This window comes from Lipotes vexillifer, unplaced genomic scaffold (genome assembly GCF_000442215.2).
Source record: "Lipotes vexillifer unplaced genomic scaffold, Lipotes_vexillifer_v1.1 scaffold220, whole genome shotgun sequence".
NCBI classification, from domain to species: domain Eukaryota; kingdom Metazoa; phylum Chordata; class Mammalia; order Artiodactyla; family Lipotidae; genus Lipotes; species Lipotes vexillifer.
The window spans coordinates 522,489-545,248 of NW_006781423.1; the positions used below are offsets into that span (position 1 = coordinate 522,489).

General features: G+C 43.2%; 1 protein-coding gene and 1 pseudogene across 1 annotated transcript in view; one reads left to right on the top strand and one right to left on the bottom strand.

Annotated features, from left to right (window-relative positions):
• The window catches only part of ASTN1 (astrotactin 1), a 343,770-nt gene that overhangs the window by 255,137 nt on the left and 65,873 nt on the right, over positions 1-22,760 (top strand). Inside the window, exons 15-16 of the mRNA XM_007454743.1 lie at positions 2,562-2,666; positions 5,079-5,267. Of these exons, the coding sequence (XP_007454805.1) occupies positions 2,562-2,666; positions 5,079-5,267 (294 nt within the window). The remainder of the gene's footprint in view (positions 1-2,561; positions 2,667-5,078; positions 5,268-22,760) is intronic.
• LOC103091380 (ADP-ribosylation factor-like protein 6-interacting protein 1 pseudogene) lies at positions 20,535-21,149 on the bottom strand (annotated as a pseudogene).

Genomic DNA, 22,760 nt, shown 5'->3' on the forward strand with positions numbered 1-22,760 from the left:
TGAGAAAACAGAGATATTTTGTTTGGGAAAAAAGTCATTCACAAATGTATCACAAATAATAATAAAATGAAATAAAAAACTGGGACTAACCGCATCGCAAGGGCACACCGAGAAAGAATCCTATGACTCTGCAAGAAAATAGATATTTTAAAATATGCCTTTCCTTTTAACTAATGGAAATATTATCTGTAAGTGGGCACAGAACAACATTTCCTGAGCATTAACAGTTATATAACTGTTTCCCTGACTATGGTGTAGCATAAAGGCACTCAGTAGAATTGTTGTTTAGCAGTGAAGTAATGGAGTTCAGTTGTTTGGCTCATCCTGGGCGAATGTGGGACTCGGTCATCCCCGCCCACCGCCAGCACCCGTGCTTCTTTTATTTTCCCTTCCCTCTGCTGACCTGAACTAAGGCCTGGGAATTTATAACAAAGATGTCAATTAACAAATGTCAAGTTCACACAGTTAGAAGTGATGAGAGAGAGGTAGGGAGGAGGGTGACAACATTATGGAAACCATGTATGTATATGACGTTTGAGCTTTTCTCAATGTGCTTTTATACCCGTAACTTTATTTTGTCCTGACAACGTACCTGTAAAGTAGGCAGGATGAATACTATCATCCCCACTTTTCAGATACGAAAACTGAAGGAAATGAGTTGCCTAGCCCCAAGTCACACAGCTGGTTGGAATCACAGAATTGAAAAGGAAACAAGGGGTCATCTGAGCTAAGCCGCTCACTTTACAGACGCAACAACTGAGAATCGCAAGGTCCCCTGGCCAGGTAGCCAGAGAGGAAGCTCAGGCCAGTGGATTGGCAGGCAGAAACTGCCCCCTTCGGCAGCATGGGTGCCTTAGAACTCCCGCCTCCTGATTTCCTGCCCTTTTCTTTTCCTGCTAGGAAACAAGTCCATTAAAGGGAATGTTTCCTGATATATTGAAAAATCTTTATCGGGCCTGCTATCTTTTTATTAATAGAGTTTCTGAAATAACAGCAAGCTGATGAGCTAGCATCACTAGAGAATGCATACTACGTAGAACAGTTTTACAAAACATGCACATTATAACTCGAATGAAACGTACCTTGGAGGTGTGTGACTGGAGTCTTAAACTTGTAAAGTTAGAATTTCCTTTATACGCTTTTACAATTGACATAAAGGCGAAAAGCCAGAGTATGCAGAAGTATGACGGCCGTCACAAAGCTTAATGCCCTAAAAGAAGGGCATTTGAAAGGAAAGTTGCTGAAAACCTACTTTTAGTTTCAAGTAACTTATCTTTGATTACCTGAGATCAAATTTAAGCAATTGATTTAGTAAGCACCTCTTCTGACCTTTTTTCCTGTTTTTCTACCGATAATTATTCCCATATGATTCACACAGAAATGGAAATATGGCAATTACTCAGCTAATTTGATCAGAGTTGACAAGCAGCTAATTAATCCTACCTACTCTCCATCCAGTTTAGGTGATTTAGCCTGAAGGAAGCATGGGTCAAAATGGCAGGATAATTCACTACGTATGTATTATTGCCATTATATTTACACACACACGCTCACTATCTATCTAAATTTATCATATATGTGGCCATTATATTTGCATATGCACATATATACGCACACATGTGCATACATCAGGCATAGAAATGAAGCCAAAATTGGTGCTCTAAACTTAGCAAGGTGATTTTTTAATTTCCTGTGGCCTAATTATTTTGTTTCTGTAGCATTTTATATTTATAGTAATGGCTAGAATTCAAGTAGAGTGCCGCTCTTTCTCCAAGGTGTTCAAGCGAGAACAGCACATTACAACATCACTAAGAGGCTACAAGGATGTATTTATTGAGAATGACCTTGGATAAGTAACTTGGCTTCCCAGAGCCTCAGTTTTCCCATCTGTAAAATAGGGACCACAACTAAAGTGCCTATCATGTGTCTAGCACATAGATGACACTCAGTATAGGGCCCATTCCTGCCCCTTACTAACTTAGTCATGCTGACACTGTCCCTCCTGGTAAAGACGAAACAAGCATTACCAGCTTCAGAGTAATTAAAACTTAGATATGGAACACAAATCAGTTAAATGGGACACAAAAATCGATGTTATCTGGAACTTGAACCGAGTCAATTATTGCAGCTATTAAAGAGAGTAAAAACCTATGTGTTACAGTAAGCCCAGAGTTTCATATGAGTTTATTAAGGGAGTATTGTAGTAGAATAGTTACGAACCCTGTTCTGGTCTCAGACACATCTGGAACTTTATCCTGGCTCTACCTGGTGGCCTAGGGCCCTTATGCAAACTCCTCTCTAAGCTTCAGTTTTCTTATTTATAAGACGCAGACAATAACACCTAGTTTACAAGGATCATATGACTATATACAAAGTGCCTAGCCGAATGCCTGGCACAGAGTATAGGTTCAATAAGTGATAACTGTTGTTACTATGATTCCAGAAATTTTCTCCATCCAAAAATGCTTTCTCATTTCCTCACAATTACACCCCCTAAGCCAGTAGACTTGGGACTTGAGGATCCACTACATGCACTGAGCCCACATTTCCTCTGTCCCTAGGGATGGTGAACTTCAGTGAGGTGTCTGGATACCCCGTCCTGCAGCACTGGAAGGTCCGCTCTGTGATGTACCACATCAAACTCAAACAAGTGACCGTCTCTCAGGGTGAGCACAGCTGCAAGCCATCCCTCCCACCTGCTCCTGGGGTGTGGCATTCCTTCCCAAGGGCACAAGCCTTTTATCAGTGTTGAAGATGCCATCCAAAATGTAGCCACTCTACGAGATCTATAACCTAGTCACTCGATTCACCCTTCAGGGCAAATGGCTGGAATCGGATCATTTTCTTAGCATAGATTAAATTGCAAGTTTTATCTTGGATAATAGAAGAGATGGAAAGGGCAAGACGGGAACCACTGGAGATAAATTTAAGCACTTACTTTATCATATTTCCTGGGATCACCCAGTGTGTAGAGAGGATGTGCAAAAGCAAACTTTTTATAAATTGACAGAATAAAACTTTCCAAGTGCAAAGAGTATACTTTACTGTACCTTAGAGGTTCTATATGATGAGAGAAATAAGGGAAAGAACAGGATAAAGCCTCTATTATTAAAGCCTATTCTAGACCAAACAAGAGTGGGGTAGAAACCCCACTGGACCAGAGTCCCTGCCCTTAGCCAAAGAGGTCATCTGCAGCCCTGTTCATTGTAGTGTAGCCTACAGCGGGGATGGGTCCAAGGGTGCTCCCGATTGAGGCCTCACCGCCCGCAGCGTGAAGAGAGGGGAAGAGTGGCTGTCCAGGAGAAGCACAAGTAAGCAAGATAGATGGATAGATAGATAGATAGATGGGTGTAGATTTATCTACATCTACATCTATGTTTTATGTATATAAAGATATGTATATATATCTTTATATCTAATAAGTTAAGGAGTAGTGAATTCTGAACTTAGGATAAATTGTTCCAAAACAGAAAAATGAGGCACCTTGTATAAGTATTCTTCAAATCTTAGTGATAAATGCCTTGAGTAAAGTTTTTCCTAGCATTTGAGCAATCCCACTGTGCGATTTGCAAAAGAGAAAATTTCTACAAAGTGGCCTTAACATAGGTTTATATCCCTATTCTCCCTCATCCCCATGGACCAGAAGAAAATTACTCTACTCCTTCCTCTGGGGCTACCTAAAGAATGTACCAGACCTGAAGTTTATGCTCCAGAGTCTGGCTTTGCCGTGTTGAGTAAAAAGGTAACTAGAGCCAGATGCGATTGTTGGCAAAGGAACAAGACAAGGAGAGAGGACTCAGGGTCGGCAACAGGGAGGCTGAGCCTTAGGGCCAACTAGAGAGAGATAGAGGGTAAGGGATAGATAGAGAGTTGTGAAGAGAAGTGAGACATACTAGAGAAAGAACAGGCATTAAGGATATAGAACATCTCCAGAGTACACAAAGGGACTCAGAACTTTTTATTTTCTATCACGAAAGAGTTCTTGGCAAGAAGGGATTGGGATGTGGCTATTACTGAAGTGAACTCTGCTGGTGCAGAAAACACTTGGAACGAACAAAGTTACTCGTCATCCTAGAAAAATACGGCAGTATTTTTCACATACTCAGTTTGCACGCAGCACACGTGCTATGCATATCAGGGGTTAACAATCACATATCTCTGTTGCCACATGCTTTTAAAAGCCACACATGGCATCATGGACGATATGGACCTCTGCACTTGGGGTCTCAAGCCTGGGCCGGGCTCCGCCTTGTCCTGATAGGCCACAGGTGTGTCAAAAAGAAGGCTGTACAAAGTTGGTCAGGTAGGGAAGGTATTGGAGTTGGAAAATTTGCCATAGGTTATCTTTCTGACAAATATGATTCTCTTAAACAGGGAAGGCAAATCCAAGGAGATTTGTCTGGGGAGGAGGCAAACAGATTTCTTCCTCCATTTGCCATTTCAAAGTCTTTATACTTTTGATTTTCTTAAATAAATGTAAGCAGTGTTTTAGTGGCTTTCCTTATCTTTCTTCTTCCATAATCTTCCCATTACCCATTTCTCTGCATGAAGGCAGTATCCTGAAAACTTTTTTGGTCACTACCCACAGTTACAGCACATTTTACACCGCGACCTTGTGCACAGGCATGTCCCCACGTACACACCACAGAAGGCTCGTGAAGCCATACTTCATCTTCCCAAGTGAAATGTTCTCTGCTGGTATTTGCGTTTCTATTTTAGACTGTGCTATTCTTTTTCATTTTTTCAATGCTATTATTTGAGCTCACTAAATTGATTTAATGTCATGACTTGTGATTTGAAACAAAAAACTTTGACTTAAGCAGGGAGGTAGTGGAGATTTGATAATGTTATACTTAACTTGCACGAAGTTAACAACGTAACTAACTGGGTGGAAGAAATATTCTTTTAGGAACTGAAATGTCTGATTTAGCTACCTGGAAGTACCTGGTAGCTCCAGCCAGCTCTCCAACATCACTTTGGGCCACATGGCACTTGCACATTGAGGCTGGATGGCCTGGGAATCCAGATACCCATATTGTAAGTCCTCACTCTTTTTCTTGGGTGACCTTTCTCCATAGCCCTCAGCAATGCTCTCCACTCCCTAGACGGGGCTACATCTCGTGGGGATTTTGTAGCCTTGTTGGACCAGTTTGGCAACCATTACATCCAGGAAGCTATCTACGGCTTTGAGGAATCCTGCTCTATCTGGTACCCAAACAAGCAGGTCCAGCGGCGACTCTGGCTGGAATACGAAGACATCAGCAAAGGTGAGTGACATGCTCGTCAGCAAGTTCTACTCCCTGTGCAAGTCCTGGCTGCCTAGGTACATCCATAGGACCAAAAATAGGGAGTCTGTAGGTGAAGGACTAATTCAGATTTGCCTCGATGTTCTTGCCCACCCTTTAAATTGCCAAGGTTTGGTTGCTAAAATCAAATGTCAAAATGGGAGTATTTGGGGAAACTTTATATGCAGGAGGGGGTCCAAACTGTATGACCACTGAGCGGGTTATCATAGAGAGAGTCTTCTAAAGGGCTTACCAGCCACCATGCATCCTGTTACCATAGCACGGGCAAAATACTAGACTGTTATTATGGAGTAGGGGAGAAAAGGAGAGCGTTTCAGTCTCCCCCACCACTCCCTGCCTCTGGCAATCCCATCCTACACTGGCTGGCAACCCCTTCCGGTAATTGCATAGTAAACCCCTTCTCACTCCATCCTGCCCTGTGTTTATGGGCAATTTTCCTACTGCTCTGTGCTGTGAGGAAATCTCCATTGCCCCAGGTGTTTGTATAGCTCTGGATAACAGCCTCCCAAATAAATCTTGGTCCACTGTTTGATGGCAAGTTAGTATTCAGTCCAAGTAAGTATAAGAAATTGGAATTTCTGGAACCCTTTGAATCACCTTCTGATGGAGGAGGAGTACTGGCTGGTAAATTTGTGTTCTGATCAACCAAGACTCGTTTAGAATTGCCATTCATGGAATTTCTTCTGAGCTTATCCTCATGGCATTCTGATGAGCTCAAATTATGGTTGTGTGAGTTGCTAAAGGGCAAGTGATGAAATGAGCACAGTGAAAACTCAAGAAGTAGGTCATCCTAAGATTTAATGATCAAGGGTCCCTCGGAGACTAGGGACACCCTGCTGTCATCAGTGCTACAGTGCGGGGTAAATACGCTCCCGTGGCTGAGATGCCCTTGGTTCTCTGAGCCCCATACAGATTTCTATTTGGTCTTGCTCAAGAGGCAGTAGAGGCATGAGAGCCCCTCTTCTGGCTGGGAGCTTTCTTCCAAAAGAAGCAAGAGGCTTGTACCTGGACTGCAGGCTTCCCCCCAGGTCCTGATTCCTCTAAGCTCAAAGAGACAACCACAGGCTTCTTGTATCCCTTCAAACTTCAGCATCTTAAAATTGTTCTGATTCCAGTTTGCCAAGAAGGAGTATAATGTAAGCACATTTCGATAAGACCAGTTCCAGCCGGCGAAACCTTGTTATGTTTCCATGCCAGAGCCTAGCGATTGAACCAAAGGACTAAAGCGTCCTCTATTTCTGTTTGCCAGTGGTTCAAGGATTGCCAGGCTCTAGGACTGCTGGGAGATGCGAGTCTGACCTTCCTCAGAACTCCTGGTTCTACCTCTTGCGTCTGTCCTGAGCGTTGTAGTATCCTTAAGGTTAAATACGAAGCCCAGGAGGGAGCTTTGTCCATGGCCTTGGCACTACGCCCTATCCCTCTCCATTCTTACACACAGGAACTAATTTTGTCACAGTCCAACTGTTGGCTTTATTCGCATAAATATGATATATATCACCCCTTACTTGTTACTGATATTAAAAGATATTCAGACATTTTAGTATGGTTATTTTGATCTCTTGCAATTGTCCATGTATACCTGCCCCCCCAGCTGACTCCTGAATCTTACCTCTGTGTCATAGAGTTTATCTCTCTTACTGTTGGATGTGATTCTTACCCTTAAATATTTTTCTTCTCCCTACGCACTAATTTCTTTTCATTCCAAAAGCATGAAGCATGCTACTGATTAAGGATTATAAGTGCGTAAGACAAAGGAAGATCTTTTTTTCTGCTTTTCTGCACTCTGGAGAGGACTGCTCCAGAATGGAATTTATACACTAGTGGTGACAAGTGTTCTGAGAGGGCTGTACCTCCCATGGCATAAAAGTGACACCTTTTTAGACTCGAGTCCTTTAATTATATGTTCTTGCCTATTCTAACTTGAAAAACTTTCCGGTGAAAAGGGGTTTTGTGTTCTTTGCTTTTGTACCTATGATTAGATACCTAAAATTGCTTATGGATTGAATAGGAAAGAGGCTTATCAGGGTGAAATGAAATGGAAAGATCACAGGACTGAAAGGCTGGGACTCTAGAATCTGCCAGGTGACTTTTGTTTAGTCAGTTAACTATCGGCATCTCCCCTGTAAAGCCTTCTGTAGTTTCTTCCAGCTCTGACAGTTTATGGATCCTAGGAGTCCCGTTTATGTGAGAGGCTTTCTCAGGTGACACATTTGAGTAAAAGACCTTCCTCTTCTTTCTACAAATCACTACACAACTTCTTGAGGGTAGGTTCTATGCCTTATTCAACTCTGAAATCCCGGGGTCCAGCACAGAGCCGGGCACATGACAATCCCTCAACAAGTGTTTGTTATTGTTGAGGTTGTTGTTAGTGATGGCCGTTGGGGTTGTCTCGGTGGGAATGGTGGTTAAAAGCTCTTCTGATGTGGTGACTCCCCACATGGGTTTTATCATAGACACATAAAATGCTTTAGGTATGCCTGACTGATAAGAACTCAGAGATGGAGATTTTTGAAGAGATCTTCAGGAGGCAGCCTTTTATTCAACAGCCACTTATTCGTTATACAACCACTATATGGTTTGGTCAGACCATTATTTAGGAACACCTGTCTTAAGATAAGTCTGACTGGAGCCCATGAATAACGTATTTCCATTTCTCACGGTCTAAGATTAGCGTCTCTTCTTTTTCTTTTACAGAGCAAATAAAGACTATCTGAATTGAAATTTCCACCCTCACTCTCTCTACTTATAAACTGACTTCCATCTTTTCTCATCATCCTTTGCCCTCGTGCCTCAGGAAATGCAGTGAGTTCCTCCTCTTCAGGCGAATCTCTCCACCTGTACACTTGCTTCCTTCCCTCTCTGCTTCCTCTTAGTCCTCACTCATTCATTAGCCTCCTCTTTTTTCATCTCTGCAACCTCTTCAGCCGCAATTATCCCTTCGCCAACCTTCTGTTTTCCAAAAAATAATATTTTTATAAATATGCAACCCTTTTACCACTGTTTCCTTTCAACATGTCACCGTCAAATTTCTTGAGTAAGTAGTTTATACATCTTTTCTCTAGTTCCTCAACTTCTTTTCACTCTTCCAATAATGGCTTTCAGCCCCGTCAACCTTACAGAAATTGCTCTGGAGAAGGAAAAAAAAAAGACTTTATAAGCAGAGGTTCATTTTTCTATTCTGTGACCATTTCATCTGTCTCAGCTAAAGAATTTGTCCCTTTTGGCCAGGGCTGCCTTCTTGCAGATCCTCTCCCTTTGTGTCTCTGATGCTATTCTGTCCAGATTCTCTTCATAAGTCTTTGGCCTTTTTTTCTCATTCTTTTATGCCCTCACTCCTCTAAAGAAATCGCTTGCATTTTGGTCATTTTCTAGGATTTCACCCTGAATGTTGACCTCTTCTTCACTGTTGCTGGGTGATTCTCTTTTGTATCTACCTCAACCCACATCTCAAATCCTTCCCTTCCCCCTGAAATTCAAAAGCTCATTTGCCTGTGAGTGTTTACCATTTCTACCTGGATATTCTATAGGCACCTCAATGATCAGCGTCTCTTTTCTCTGTATCTGCTGGTAGATTCATGAACCACATTGATGGGTCAAAATATAAAGTGAGGGGTCTTATATTCTCCTCCACCCTCCACATTCAACCATTTACAAGTTCTGTTCCTTTTACCCCCTAAATATTTCTTGAGCAGGTGTCTTCTCGTGCATGTATGAGTTTGCAGTATCAGCTCTCATAAGAAATACTAAAATAGCATCCTCAGGTGCCTCCTTTTCTTCAGTTTCCTGCCACTCCCGTCCATTCTGCGTTTCACCATCTGTTATCTTTTTTAAATGCCCCTTAATGACATGACTCCTCAGCTTGGAGCCCGTCACTAATGCCTTACTGCCTTCTCAGCATGAACATGGCTTCACTCCCTGTATTAGTTTCCCATGGCTGCTGTAACAAATGACTACGAACTTGGTGGCTTAAAACAACATAAATTTATTTCCTGAAAGTTCTTGGGCCAGAGATCCAAAATCAGTTTCACTGGTCTAAGCTCAAGGTACTAGTGGGGCTGGAGGATCCTTCTAGAGGCTCTAGGAGAGAACCCCTTTTTTCCCCTTTCCAGCTCATAGTGGCCGCCTGTATTCCTTGGCTTGTGGCCCCTTTCTCCATCTTCAAAGTGCATCACTCCAATGTCTGAGTCACATGGTCTTCTCTCTGACTCTTTTTGCCTCCTCACGTAAGGACCCTTTTGATTGCGTTGAGTCCACCCAGATAATGCAGGATAATCTCCCCATCTCAAGAGTCTTAATTTAAGCATATCTGCACAATCTCTTTTGCCAGGCACAGGTAACATTCATAGGTTCTAGAAATTAGGACCTGGGCATCTTTGGGAGCAAATATTCAGCCTACCACACCCTCTACCCTCTCTGGCTGCTGCATCACTGACCATTCCCTACCCCGAGCATTCCTCCACTCTGATGACACAAGACTGCTTGCTATCAGTCCAAAACCCTTGCATTTGATTCCGGACAGTTTAAGGCCTCAGAGTCTCCCTTCCTGCCCCAGTCTGAGGCCAGAGGTATGTGCTCTAAAGTCTCCACAATTACTTGTCCCACTCAGAAATTTTCTCTTGGGCCCTCTCTTGCCCACCCGGCCCCCTGACCCTACTCCATTCCCTGGTGTCTGTTCCTTTGCCTCCTTTCTGGATGGATCTTATTCTCTTCTTAGGCCCTTAGGATCAGCAGATTAGTCTTCCTGGCTATGATTTCTGTTTCTTGCTTGTGTCTTTTAATCGCCCCCTTCAGCTCTATACATTGCCATCTGCAATTAAACGATACCTTGACTCAGTGTCAGGCCCCAACTCTGGGTCCAGGGTCAAGGTTCCCACTGGTTCAGAAGAGGAGATTGAGCCTCTCCACACTTCTGAGCCTACCTAACCTTGTCCTCTATCTACTCCTATTCTACCATCACCTTTCTACTCTTCAAGAGCCAGTTCTAACATCACCACTTCCACCAAGCCTTCCTTCTAGTCAGAATTCTTTGCTTCCTGTTTCATGCTCTTGGAGCTCCTTATATACATCCTTTGACAGCACTCTTGACATTTCCCTGTATTGTCATTTCCCCGTATGACTGTCTCCCATGATAATAGACTTGGCGGCATGTACCATATTTCCCTCCTTTTTGTGCTTTAAAAAGTTTATTTAAAAAATGCAAAATGTGTAAAACAGAATAAAGTGAAAAATACATCTTCCTCTCACTCTTATTTCCCAGTCATCTAGTTCCACTCCCCAGAGGCAACCAGGCAACTATTACTACAGTTTACTGTCTATCTATCCAGATATATTCTATTCCTAGCCATGTGGAAGTGAGCAAAGAAAGTTGCAGAAAAGTAGATATATTAGGGTCTTGTCTGTTTTAAAAATGTTATATATAAATATATGCATATACACATCTATATAAGTATAATCTTTAGCCTCTCTCTCACTATCTATGTATATTTAGATATGTGTGTGTGTGTATGTATGTACACACACACACACACACACACACAAGTTATCTGTTTGTTTCAAGATTAGGGATATGGTATAGGGTAGGGGCTTTTATTTTTTGTACTAAAAACTTCTGTGTTGCTCTTCCTACAATAAGCATGTGCCACTTTTGTAATAAAACTTTTTTAACACACTGAAAAATATATTCTGAAAAGTTTCTGTTATCTAAAGACTTAGAAAGTTAACTGGAAAAAAACAAATCACACAGTTGTATCTACAAAGAGCTGACTTTGGATAGAAATCTGGGAGGAAGTGCAAAACAATAGGATCATTTCTTACCAATCTTTGAGTCTTCACCCCTGACACAGGGCCTGGCATATTATTAGCATCTGTTGTACTGTTTGTTGAAGGAATAGATCCTTTATTTTGTTCTTACTTCAGAAGAAACCAGTAAAAAAGAGCCATAGATCTGTAGATTCCAGAGAAGTGACCAAAATTTGAACCTTGTTCAAATAAGAACTTCCAAGGGCTTAATTTTAATCCTCAACCTGACACACTAAAGCTCAGTACATTTTCTTTCTCTCTTTATTTCTTTTTTTTTTTTTTCTTTTTTTGGTACTCCATTCAGGAGTGGATTTCCTTGGATCTTTCTTCCTTTTCTTTTCCAATATCACTTTCGTTGCTACATTAGATCTGACCTTTGCCATAGCTTTTCCTCGCCATTGCTTTTGGGGCATATCAGTGGGGTTATCTGGGTTGACAATTGGCAATAAGCAAGCTCTTCCTTTCTGTTGTACCTTGTAGTCCATAATCCACTGGGGGTTGGGGCATAATCCACAGGGGTTGGTTGGTTGGTTTCCAGCCAGTTGCTTTGTTTCCATGGGGAAAGCTAAGAAGAATAGCTTCCTCCTCTTCCAAGACACAAGTTGAGAGTTTGTCCCTTAAGGGGACCCTCTAGCTCTGAGAAGTCTTAAGTTAGATTAGAATCAAAGAAAGAAGTAAGCCACCTGGATGGCATTGTATTTCTACCACACAGGATGCCACGTTTTCTGTTTTTCATCAGTTATCTTTTGGGAGGACAGAGCCCAAGAAAGATTCAGTTGGCTCATCTGCCCAGGATAGTGAACAGATTTCTTCCATGGCTGAGGCAAAAACAATAGCTGAAGCAGCCATCAGCCTCTGATCCAGACTGTGAGTGCTGGTCAGCAGAGACCTAGTCTTGTGTATTTGATGCCAATGAAGAGTAATAACTTAAGTTTGTATAATGCTTTATGTTTTACGACCCCAGGGTTGCAAACCAGCTGCAAAGGCTCTTTTTATGCACATTTACAGTGACAAAGCACACAAGTGGCAAAGCGATTATGGCATACAGCTATTTTCTTTCAATGATTAATTAATTCATTCAACAAACGTTTGCTGAGGGCCTGCTACATGCAAAACCCTGAAGTGAGGAGAGAGGGGGTTTAGAGAAGACATCTGTTCTATGGCATTCCCAGGCAGACAGGCCTGATGAAGGTGCCACTGATGCTGAGCCGGGTGGTATCACAAACAGAGGCTTCCAAGAGGATCTAAGCTTTTCTAAACATATGTGTGAGGATTTATTTTGAGTCTTCAAGTCCCCAGGCTCTGATGCAGAGTCCGGAGTAAAGTGGATCTGTAGGTTGAGGGAAGAAGTCACCAAAATAATACCAAACAGCCTGTTACATAACTGTTCTCATTTAATCCTCAAACATACACATCACTTAGGTCTTACGTTCCCTATTTATAGATAAGAAAATAAAGCCTCGGAGAGCTTAAATAACTTGCATGTGGTCACCTAAGCAGTAAGTGGCAGAGTGAGGATAAGAAGAATGCCTTCACCTACTGAGATACATTGCAAATGGCAGCTTGCTGTTTTGCCTGCCAGTGGCACAAGAAGAGATGAAGGTGGGAAGATGAGTGGGCAAAATGGAAGTAGGAATCAAGATGGAATTGAAGCCAGGTGACTGGTCTAAAGTGACCGCTACAGGGCCAGATGTCAACCATGGTTAGACTTCAAGAAGGATGCACTGCCTTTCATCTTGAGTTTTCATGATTTTTGGTTATTTGTTATGGGATTTTTTTTTTTTTTTTTTTTTTTGGCCATGATATACGATAATGACCCAGTTTCTGGAGGAGTTTTTGTTTTTCTGTACAGCAGTGCTTTTCAGACTTTAATATGCATATGTATCACCTGGGATGTTGTTGAAATGGTGATTCTGATTCAGTGAGTCTGGGTGAGGCCTGAGATTCTGCATGTCTAACAAGCTCTTGGATGACACCAAAGCTGCTAGTCTGAGGACGACATTCTGAATAGCAAAGCTAGATTCTCTCCTCAAAGACCAGCAGGGAGTGGGTTTCCCCATCATCCCTGCTCATCCTGTCCGGTGCAGGAACTTCAACATGGGAGCCATGGCACGGTGGCCTCCAGGGCTGTGTCCTGGTACCATCTCCACAGTGGAGAGTCTGTCACGGAAAGGAGGACGAGCCTGAATGGTTTTCACTTTAGGCCAGGACTTTTCTCTGATTAAGCCATTGATCATTAGGCTTGTGTGCAGAATTGAACAGTCTTAAGCCCTCAGGCACTGAAGGCAATTGGAAACATGCCAGCGATCAGAATTAAAGGTGATAAGCTGTTTTTTTAAAAAAAACTTTGCGCTGTAGGCAACACTGTCCTCATCTTACTATCTCAAACATTCTCTCTATTTTTTAAAATAGTGTTCAAGAGGTCCCCATTTTTTCCTCTCAAAACCAAAAATTATTGGAGTTTCATATTTTTACCTGTCTATTATTTTAGTTGATGGGACAGTTCTGGTGGTGATGTCAAACTTCTTTCAAATAATGATGGGCCTGACAGTAGTGACATCTTGTCCATAATGTACGATTTAGTAGTTGATTATATAGTTTTCTGGATTATTCTCTCCTCCAAATATGTAAGTTTTGCCTTAACAGTTTGATGGATTGCTTCCTGAGAGTGGGCTCATTCATTCATTTATTCAGTTCCTTCTATATCTAAACACTGGTTTAGGCACTGGTCCAATAATGGTGAATGATGCAGAAAAGCTTCCTGCTTCTGTGGAGCTTATATCTCAGTGAAGAGAGAAAGAAAGTGGCAGGTGACAAATGAAAGCAATAATTCTAGATAGTGACAGATACTATGAAGAAACTAAAATCAGGGGGTGTAATAGAGGGTGACTGGAGGATGGGTGGGGGAGCTGATTAAGATGGCAGGCACAGGGCACTTCCCTGGTGGTCCAGTGGTTAAGACTCCATGCTTCTATTGCATGGGGCACAGGTTCAATCCCTGGTCTGGGAATTAAGATCCTGCGTGCCGAGAGGCCAAAAAAAAAAAGATGGCAGACACAGAGAAGGCCTCAATGATGGTAATGAAGGGGTGAGTTTGAGCTGAGACCTGGCAGACAAGACAGAGCACGCAAAGATCGGGGGGCCGAACAGTCCAGGTAGGGGACATAGCAAATGCAAAAGCTTCATAATTTTTTGAATTCTCATAGCTTCTAGCATCAGGTAGGGCGTATAGAAGTTAGTTGGTAAATATCAGACTGTTAACCAACATGACTGAGAAGAAAGAGGCCTGGATTCTCTGGTGGAATATGGAGAGAAGAAGCTCTACTTGTAGCCAAACTTGTTCTGTTTCCTAGAGTCAGCACGCTAAGCTGGGATCAATTTGTTTAGCCCGTCGTCTTTTTATTTATTTATTTATTTATTTATTTATTTATTTATTTATATTTGGCTGCGTTGGGTCTTCATTAGCGCACAAGGGCTTTTCTCTAGTTGCAGTGAGCGGGGGCTACTCTTCGTTGTGGTGCGCGGGCTTCTCATTGCGGTGGCTTCTCTTGTTGCAGAGCACAGGCTCTAGGCATGTGGGCTTCAGTAGTTGTGGCACGTGGGCTCAGTAGTTGTGGCCCACGGGCTCTAGAGCACAGGCTCAGTAGTTGTGGTGCACAGGCCCAGCCGCTCCGAGGCATGTGGGATCCTCCCGGACCAGTAGCCCGTCGTCTTTTATCCAGCATTTAGATCAGGGCTCAGGTGGGCTGGCCATGGTGCTATAGACCCAAGAGAAATAAGCATATGGCGACAGGCTCAAGGGTACAATACATATATCTACCATGACTTTTATCTCGGTCTTAAGCCATGGTCTCCGTTCCAAAACTAATAGTTTATCTCTGCACAAAAAAATATGTTGGGAAAAAATTACAAGATAAATGGTGAGGCAGTGGGAAATCCTGCACCAAATGTGGAAATCTGAACTTGACATCACTTGGGCTTCCCGCATCTTTTGGGATGGGTGCCTGTGTCTTAAGTGGTAATATGTCTGTATTGTCCATCCAACTCTAAGGCAGCATGTTGAGGGAGAGAGCACTGGATGGGGAGTCAGGAGATCTGGGTTATTGGTCTCAGTTGAACCATTAGTCAGCCAGCTGACCGTGGGTAAATGACTTAGCCCTCTTCAAAATCATCTTCCCATCTGTATAATAACTAACTTGAATTAGATTATACTTAGAGTTTCTTCTACTTTTGGTGTTCTGTGACTTCTACATATTCAGCAAATGATTTCTACTTCTCATAACAGGATGCAACATTTAATAATGCCTGGCTCAAGGATAAATAGGCTAACTCAACTGATATTGCAATGGAAGGAGCTTAATGCAGCTGTTTATAGTGAGGATTTAGAGTCAGATTGGCATCAGAATTTTTATTGAGACGTTTAATTAGTGGCAGTGAGCCTCAGTTTCCATGCCTGTAAAATAGGGCTATTGTTACTTAGCTTACAAGTAAGGATAGTGTAAGGGTCGAATACAGTAATTAATTATGAAACACAATGTCTAGCATACTGTAACTGTTCAGTGCATTGTGGCATATTATTATGAGTATTATTAGTACTAGCATTATTTCAGTGAAATTTGCAGTTCAGTTCACTATTTTTGAACAAAATAGCTGCTGATCAAAATGTCAAGGAGATGTCAGTAAAACTGGGTAAATTTTTTCTTCACAGAAACACTGATGTATATTTTAGAAGTCACAAATCACTAATTAGGCTAGTGGAACAGGGGGCGTCAAACCTCCATTACAAAAATTAAGACCAGAATCACATCTTTTGGCTGCTCTTTTCAGTCCCAGTTATAGCTCCTGTGCTAAGAAAAGACCAGGAAATAAGCACCACCCATATTAGAGGGATTTTTTTTTTTTTGGTGGGGTAAGGGAGGCTATAAGAATGTGCTCTCTGTGGAAAAGAATCCCTGGGGACGTTTTTTTGATAAGCAGCCCGGGTGTTACTGCTTTTTAAATGCAAAGCAGCTGTCGGGTGCATTCTCCAAAGGGGGAAAATTCATCCAAATGTCCAGCTGTACTAGCCTTCCCTGTTACCTGTAACTCAAAGCCTGTGCCGTCTGGTTCTGCTGCCTGCATACAGATGTGGACTCTGATTCCTCTTGTGCCCCAGAGGTGGGACCCTGGCCCTAGTAACAACCCAGGTTCCGACATAAGTGGATGTTGAGGTAGAAAGATAACTGATTAGTAGTTTTCGGGTTTTTGTTAGGCTACTGTCTCCTGTTTTCCATGAATAATCTGCTTTAGAGGAACACTCTTGTATTCTCAGAGGCCTGAGGAGGTCACCAGTTTCTGGAAGGTGAGGGCTGTCTCTAGCAAATCTCTGAGGTCACTCCCTATTCCTACCCCATCTTTTGCAATACATAACGCCATGCACCGAATCTAGCAGGCAATCAATAAATATTGGTTGAATGAATAAATGAGCAAATACCATACTTTTCTCTCCTCCTTTTCCTCTTCCAGTGGAAATGGCAGCATATTGTCCAGGACAGCATCTCCTCAAACACCATCCCCTTCAACCCCCCGGCACCAGCCCACCCCCTCATCATCCCTCTTCCGTAGCCACAGGATTGATTGTTTTGTGTGGGGGACATTATCCACTTGCCCCCCGACTCCGGAATTATGTCATGTCCTGGGATTTGGCATTAGAAAAATAGACTAATCTTTAAAACCAAGTGATCGGGCTTCCCTGGTGGCTCAGCGGTTGAGAGTCCGCCTGCCGACGCAGGGGACGTGGGTTCGTGCCCCGGTCCAGGAAGATCCCACATGCCGCGGAGCGGCTGGGCCCGTGAGCCATGGCCGCTGAGCCTGCGCGTCCGGAGCCTGTGCTCCGCAACGGGAGAGGCCACAGCAGTGAGAGGCCCGCGTACCAAAAACAAAAACAAAAACAAAAACAAGTGATCAGCGCAAGGTAGGACTGGGATTACATACTAGGAACTGGAGTAAATCCATGTATGGACCTCCAATTTGCGATCGTTATTTCAAGTTTCTGGCTACCAGTTAGTGTTGTAGGAGCCAACAATAATCTTTCTTTTACCACCTTTCCTATAATTGCTTTTTAAAAAATAAAGCAAGTAGGAAAGTTTTCTTTGGAGGGAGGGAGGGGGTAAGGGAGTATGTGTTAGGCGTAACATGCAACTTGTGTTTAAACTGAAACACAAGACATAAACCTACTGTGACTTAAACCAACACATCAACAAACCCCTTTCATCTAAGCTTGCCCATTTGGCCACTAACCATTTCTGATTCATTCCTAGTTTCCATGCCTCTGTTGTTAAGAGACAGCCTCCCTGAATCTCATGGAACTCTTTGGAAGTTGGTTCAGTTATTAAAAGATATAAATTAAGAGGAAAAATTAAAAATACATAAGAAAAAACTAATGTCAAGGAAATCAGCAAAAAATGGATTAGGTAGGTAATTAATTTAGAAAAAGAAAATGAGAGTAGTTGACATCGTTTTCAAGCCTGGCCCCAACTGCCAGCTACACTACAAAATGCAGCTGATTAATGTTACAACAGTCAAAGGATCCAGAATACATCATTTCTGTCTCTGTTACTGATGAGAGGAAGATGGTTTTCCAATCAGATCAACTTCCCTCCAAAAAATTCCCAAGTGTACTTTGACATTATTGCTGTTAATTTTGCTGCTAGCAGAGTCAGGGACACGTAGACCTCAATTAGCAGCACCTTGAGGGAAGGCTGTGAGTGCTGCAAGGTAATGATGTTTAAGCATTCATTCAGAAATGTGTATTGTTTACTGTAGATCAGGTGCTGTGCTGGGCATCAGGAATATGATGGGTAATAAAAGAAGTCTCCTAACCCACTGTGGGATTGAGGTGTAAAGCATAACTCTTTCCTTTGCCAGCCTCATCTTACTTCTCTCCTTGCAATTGGCTAGTCAGTATCTATGGGACAGCATGGTTGAACCCTCTGGGGGACCCACGAAAGAGGCAAAGAAGGTCACTGCGAGGTCCGGAACATACTTCCCACCTTGAGAGTTCATCCCACTCCTTGGAAAGTTTCTCAGGGGGCAGGCCTCTGCATATCCTGTCAACTACTGAAGTGCCCATACTGAAGGTGGCTGCTGCCCCCAGAAGCAATCTGTGAGACACAGAAGAGGGGAAGCAAAGGGGCACATGTGGAGAGCTTTAGGTGAAGACCCCTTGCACCACCAACAGTTCCTGGGGCGAGGGGCTGTTGGACCAGGTTGGGCCATCCCTGGGTCACGTGTGGTGCCCACACCACTGCCTTGCTGCTTCGTGCAGGGCTGTTTGTAGACTACCTGTGCTCTGGTGACTGCCCACTGAGGCCAGAGAGGGGACTGTACCTGCCTAAACAGAGTTCAAGGCTATGGTCTGCCAGGGGACAGGGTTCATTCCACATAGTTAGAATGTAACACCACAGAAGCCCTCGGTTTAGAGCAACTGCAAAAATCGAGCAGGTTCAAAAGACTTAATTTTTCTTTGGCCGATTAAAAAAAAAAATGACACAGAAAGAAAGAAAAAGAAAGGTAGAAAGAAGCATTTCTCCAGCGCAATTTTTCAATAAATCTGCCAGTTAAAATATGTGCTTTGTAGCCAGCTTTGAGTGCCAGTGACAGGGAAAAACAGCCTAATCGGGTAAACCAACATCCTGGACTCCCTTGACATTTCTTTGTTTCCTTGGGGTTTTTCTTTAATCAGGTTGATTCCACGGAGGCAGCTTATAAAGTCACTCTGCCTGTGCCTCTGTTGCCCACCTTGACTGCTCTGGTCCCTCCTGTAAATTTATTACAAGTACAGTCAGTTACCGTGGTAATTGGTTCTATTTATATTGATGTGTTTGGGGCATTTATGGCTTTATGTATTTTTATTTGGTCTGTTTTGCCTTCTCCCTTAGAGCCCAGGGACTCTGCCCACTTCTTTGCGTCTCCCCATAGCTGTTGCCTTAGACTCTGCTCACAGTGTGTTCACAATCAATATATATTTTTTTTTGGGGGGGGGGGATTCCAGCTTTTTTATTTTTCCCCTTTTACACAAAATAAAGTGGAAGAAATAATACAGGATTAAAACTGCAAAAGTAGTTAATTGGTGGAACACACACACACACACACACAAATCTAGGAAGACAAGCTTATTTACAATGAGGAAACACATGTAAATTATGGTAGTTTGTATACGAAACATTAAAAAGAGAAAAGTCAAACATATGCTACATGGGTGTCACTGTTTACAGCAATATTGAAGGAGAGAAAACAACACTTATTTAGGAACAGATATACCACAAGGTCCAGGTTTTACAGCATCAGTGCAATAAATTCACAAAACTATATTACAGCTAGTTAATCAGTTTAAGAATTGTTCCCAAATATGTCACATTTCCAGCCCTCAGAGGTTCATTCCTACAGATTTCAACTACTCCATCTATGGGAACCAAAAGCAGCCAGTGTTACCATAAAATGAGAATCTTGAGGCTTACCTTTAAAGGCTTATTCTGGTCTTGAAAAACTAGTAGGATTTTCTACTGAAATGAATCTTGACTAAACACAGGATGAGTTTTGTTCTTTATTGGCTGGTCTTGGAGTGAAGGTCATAGACATGACTCTTAACCTATTATGTACTTTAGTTTCATTTAGCTGAAAATCAGAAATCAAAAGTATGCTAAAAATCCTAAATACCATCTTGCGTAAGCCTGCTACTAAACAGCACTTAAGGATGTACTGACTTCAAGCTTAAGTGCACGGGAACAAGAGTTCTAAGCCTGTCAGATTACCCGTTTGGGAGGGAGGATCAGTGCTTCCAACAAATTGCTAAATTCTGCACAAGGGAGAAGCCAACACATACTAGGCCATGGAATTACTTTCATTTTATTCCACGAGGATTCCTCTCCCACGGTATCGAAACAGAATGAGGAATGAATCTTAACTGGTCTCTTCATCAGAAGTGGTAAACTTGGTTTCTGTATTCACGAAGCCAGACAGCTGTTTAAGCAGAGTGTGGAAGCAGACAGTAGAGCCAGCTTCCTGTAGGCACAGACCACTGTCTCGTATCCAGCTAAAGCAAAGATGAGCTTGAACAGTTATCCCAGGCCACTGTTAACTGTACTAAAGGATGAAGTTCACCACTGTATTATTTTAAAAGTAAGGGTTCAGTTAACCCTGGGTGAGAAAAACCAAGACAGGTGGTAATGATGAATGAGTTGTCCATATAAGGCCAGCGGATGACAACACACCCATGAAGACACTGGGCATAAAGCCTTACTTGGCAAGTCAGAATTTCTACTAACTAAGGGCAGAATGAGGGACAGCAAAGAGCTACATCTGTAACATTTTAGTATCCAGACAGCATAACAGATGCTGTCCCCAAGGACAATGTATACACCATTAATCACACTGCATAAAGCAGATGTATTATTCATTTTTCTTTTCTTTTTGCTTGAGAAGCTTGTTTATCTCTCTCTTGGCCGTTCCAATGTACTTCGAAATGATTCCATGTTGGTTTAGTCCAGGAAGCAAGAGTAGGAAAGTCACTCTCAGGTGTGTGAGAAGGAGGCTGTGGACTTGCTGTCCCACCCAAGCAACCGCAGCAAGAGAAATGATCGTGGTCATGAAGTACATTTTAGGCTTTTCTTCCTTTAGCGTAAAGAGGCGTTTCCACCAGCCCACAGCTCTGCGTCGAGTTTTTACTAGATTGCTGCAAATTTCATGGAATCTCTGCTGTTGCTCAGTGGTCCATTTATTGGAGCCAAAAATTCTAGGCGCCAGAATGGGAACAAGGTAGTCTGCCAAGCACAGAAACATAACAAAACAGGAAACATCCGACAGAACGGATGGACCTAGATAGTAGATAGTCAGAAACACCAAAGAAACCACACCCATGATGGCAGGTGGAAACCAGGCTCTTTCCCATCGGAGGACTTTATCTGCCATCAGCATCACTTCTCCCCATCCTTGCAGCTGCTCTTCCAGATTTGCAGTCTCTGCAGCCAGCAGGTTGGTGCTGTGATTATCTCCTTCCGCCATTGTTCCCGAGGTGCCCCCTCAGCGAGCGCAAGACGCCCCCAAAAGCCGGCCTTCCTCAGAGGCACTCACGAAAACCCTAGCCCACAATCAATATTGATCACAGTAATGTGGATGTAGATAATCAGGAGACGCCAGCCCCCAAGCTTTACTGATCACTGCATTCCTTTACAGAGCTGGGTAGAAAGAAGTGTTCTTTCTTTTTTTTTTTTTTTTGCGGTACGCGGGCCTCTCACTGTTGTGGCCTCTCCCGTTGCGGAGCACAGGCTCCGGACGCGCAGGCTCAGCGGCCATGGCTCACGGGCCCAGCCGCTCCGCGGCATGTGGGATCCTCCCGGACCGGGGCACGAACCCGTGTCCCCTGCATCGGCAGGCGGACTCTCAACCACTGCACCACCAGGGAAGCCCAAGAAGTGTTATTTCTTGAGAATTTCCACAATATCTCCCTTCAAGGGTAATTCATGTGTTGGGCCCTGTATAGATCATGCATTCTGCATTTGTTGGGCTGGTAAAGATCATTATTGATCTATAGATACATGTAAAAGCAAATTGAAACCAAAGAAAAGCTCTCTTATAATTCAATCAACCATTTTAAAAAATGGTTGATGATGGAAAAATGGAATGATCATTCAGTACATATTAATTGAGTTTCTACTTTGTGTAGGCTTTGGACAATCATCACTGTAGAAGGAACATGATCCCTGCTCTCACGGAGGAGGCATGGATGAGACAGAATATACACAAGTAAATAAAGAATAAACAAAATACTAGAAACTTTGGGCAATGAGAGTAATGAAGAGGGTGCTGTGATAAAGGGTGACAGGGTCAGTATCCTCTTTAGAAAGGGTCATCAGGGAGGGTATGAGTGGTGTTTATGTTGAAATGTGGAGGATGAGCTGGAGAAGAGGCATCCCAGGAAGGGGGAGTGGCCAGTGCAAAGTCCTGAGGTGGGGAAGCCCAGTGGGATCGCAGCCTAGGGAGTGAGGAAACCATGGCCTGGCTGGAGCTGGAAAGGACAAGGATGGCCATGCAGAGTCACGGAGGCAACTGCCCCGTGACTCTGCATGGCCGATATGTTAGGATCCGTCCTGCACTGGGTTGCACTGGGTGGAGAATAGCTTCAAGGGAGGCCAGAGTGGACACAAGGACACCAGTTAAGGACCTAAAGCAGGAACCCTGGCAGTGGACATGGAGAAGAAAGAACAGGGTAAGGTTTGTTACCTTTGGAATAGAGAAACTTGAAGACAGGGTGGAGGAGGGGAAGAGGAGTGGAGATAATTCCTAGATATTCGCTTGAGCAACTGATTATGCTGGAGCACCATTTACAAGCTGGGGGGCAATGGGATGGAAGAGGTTGGGGGATGGTGGGGAATATAGAGCATCATGCAGACTTTGAGTTTCCATGGAGACGGCCAAGTGGAGAAGTCAAGGAGCCAGTTAGATGTGCAGGTCTGGAGCTCAGAAGGGAGGTCAGTGCTAGAGATGCCAATCTGAGCCCGCAGAGTTCAACCAGCATCCCAGATGAGCTCACCCAGGGAGGAAGACGGAAAAGAGAAGAGAAGTGGGCCCAGGCCCAAGCTCTGAGTTGCTCCCACACTTAGAGGCCGAGCAGAGGTG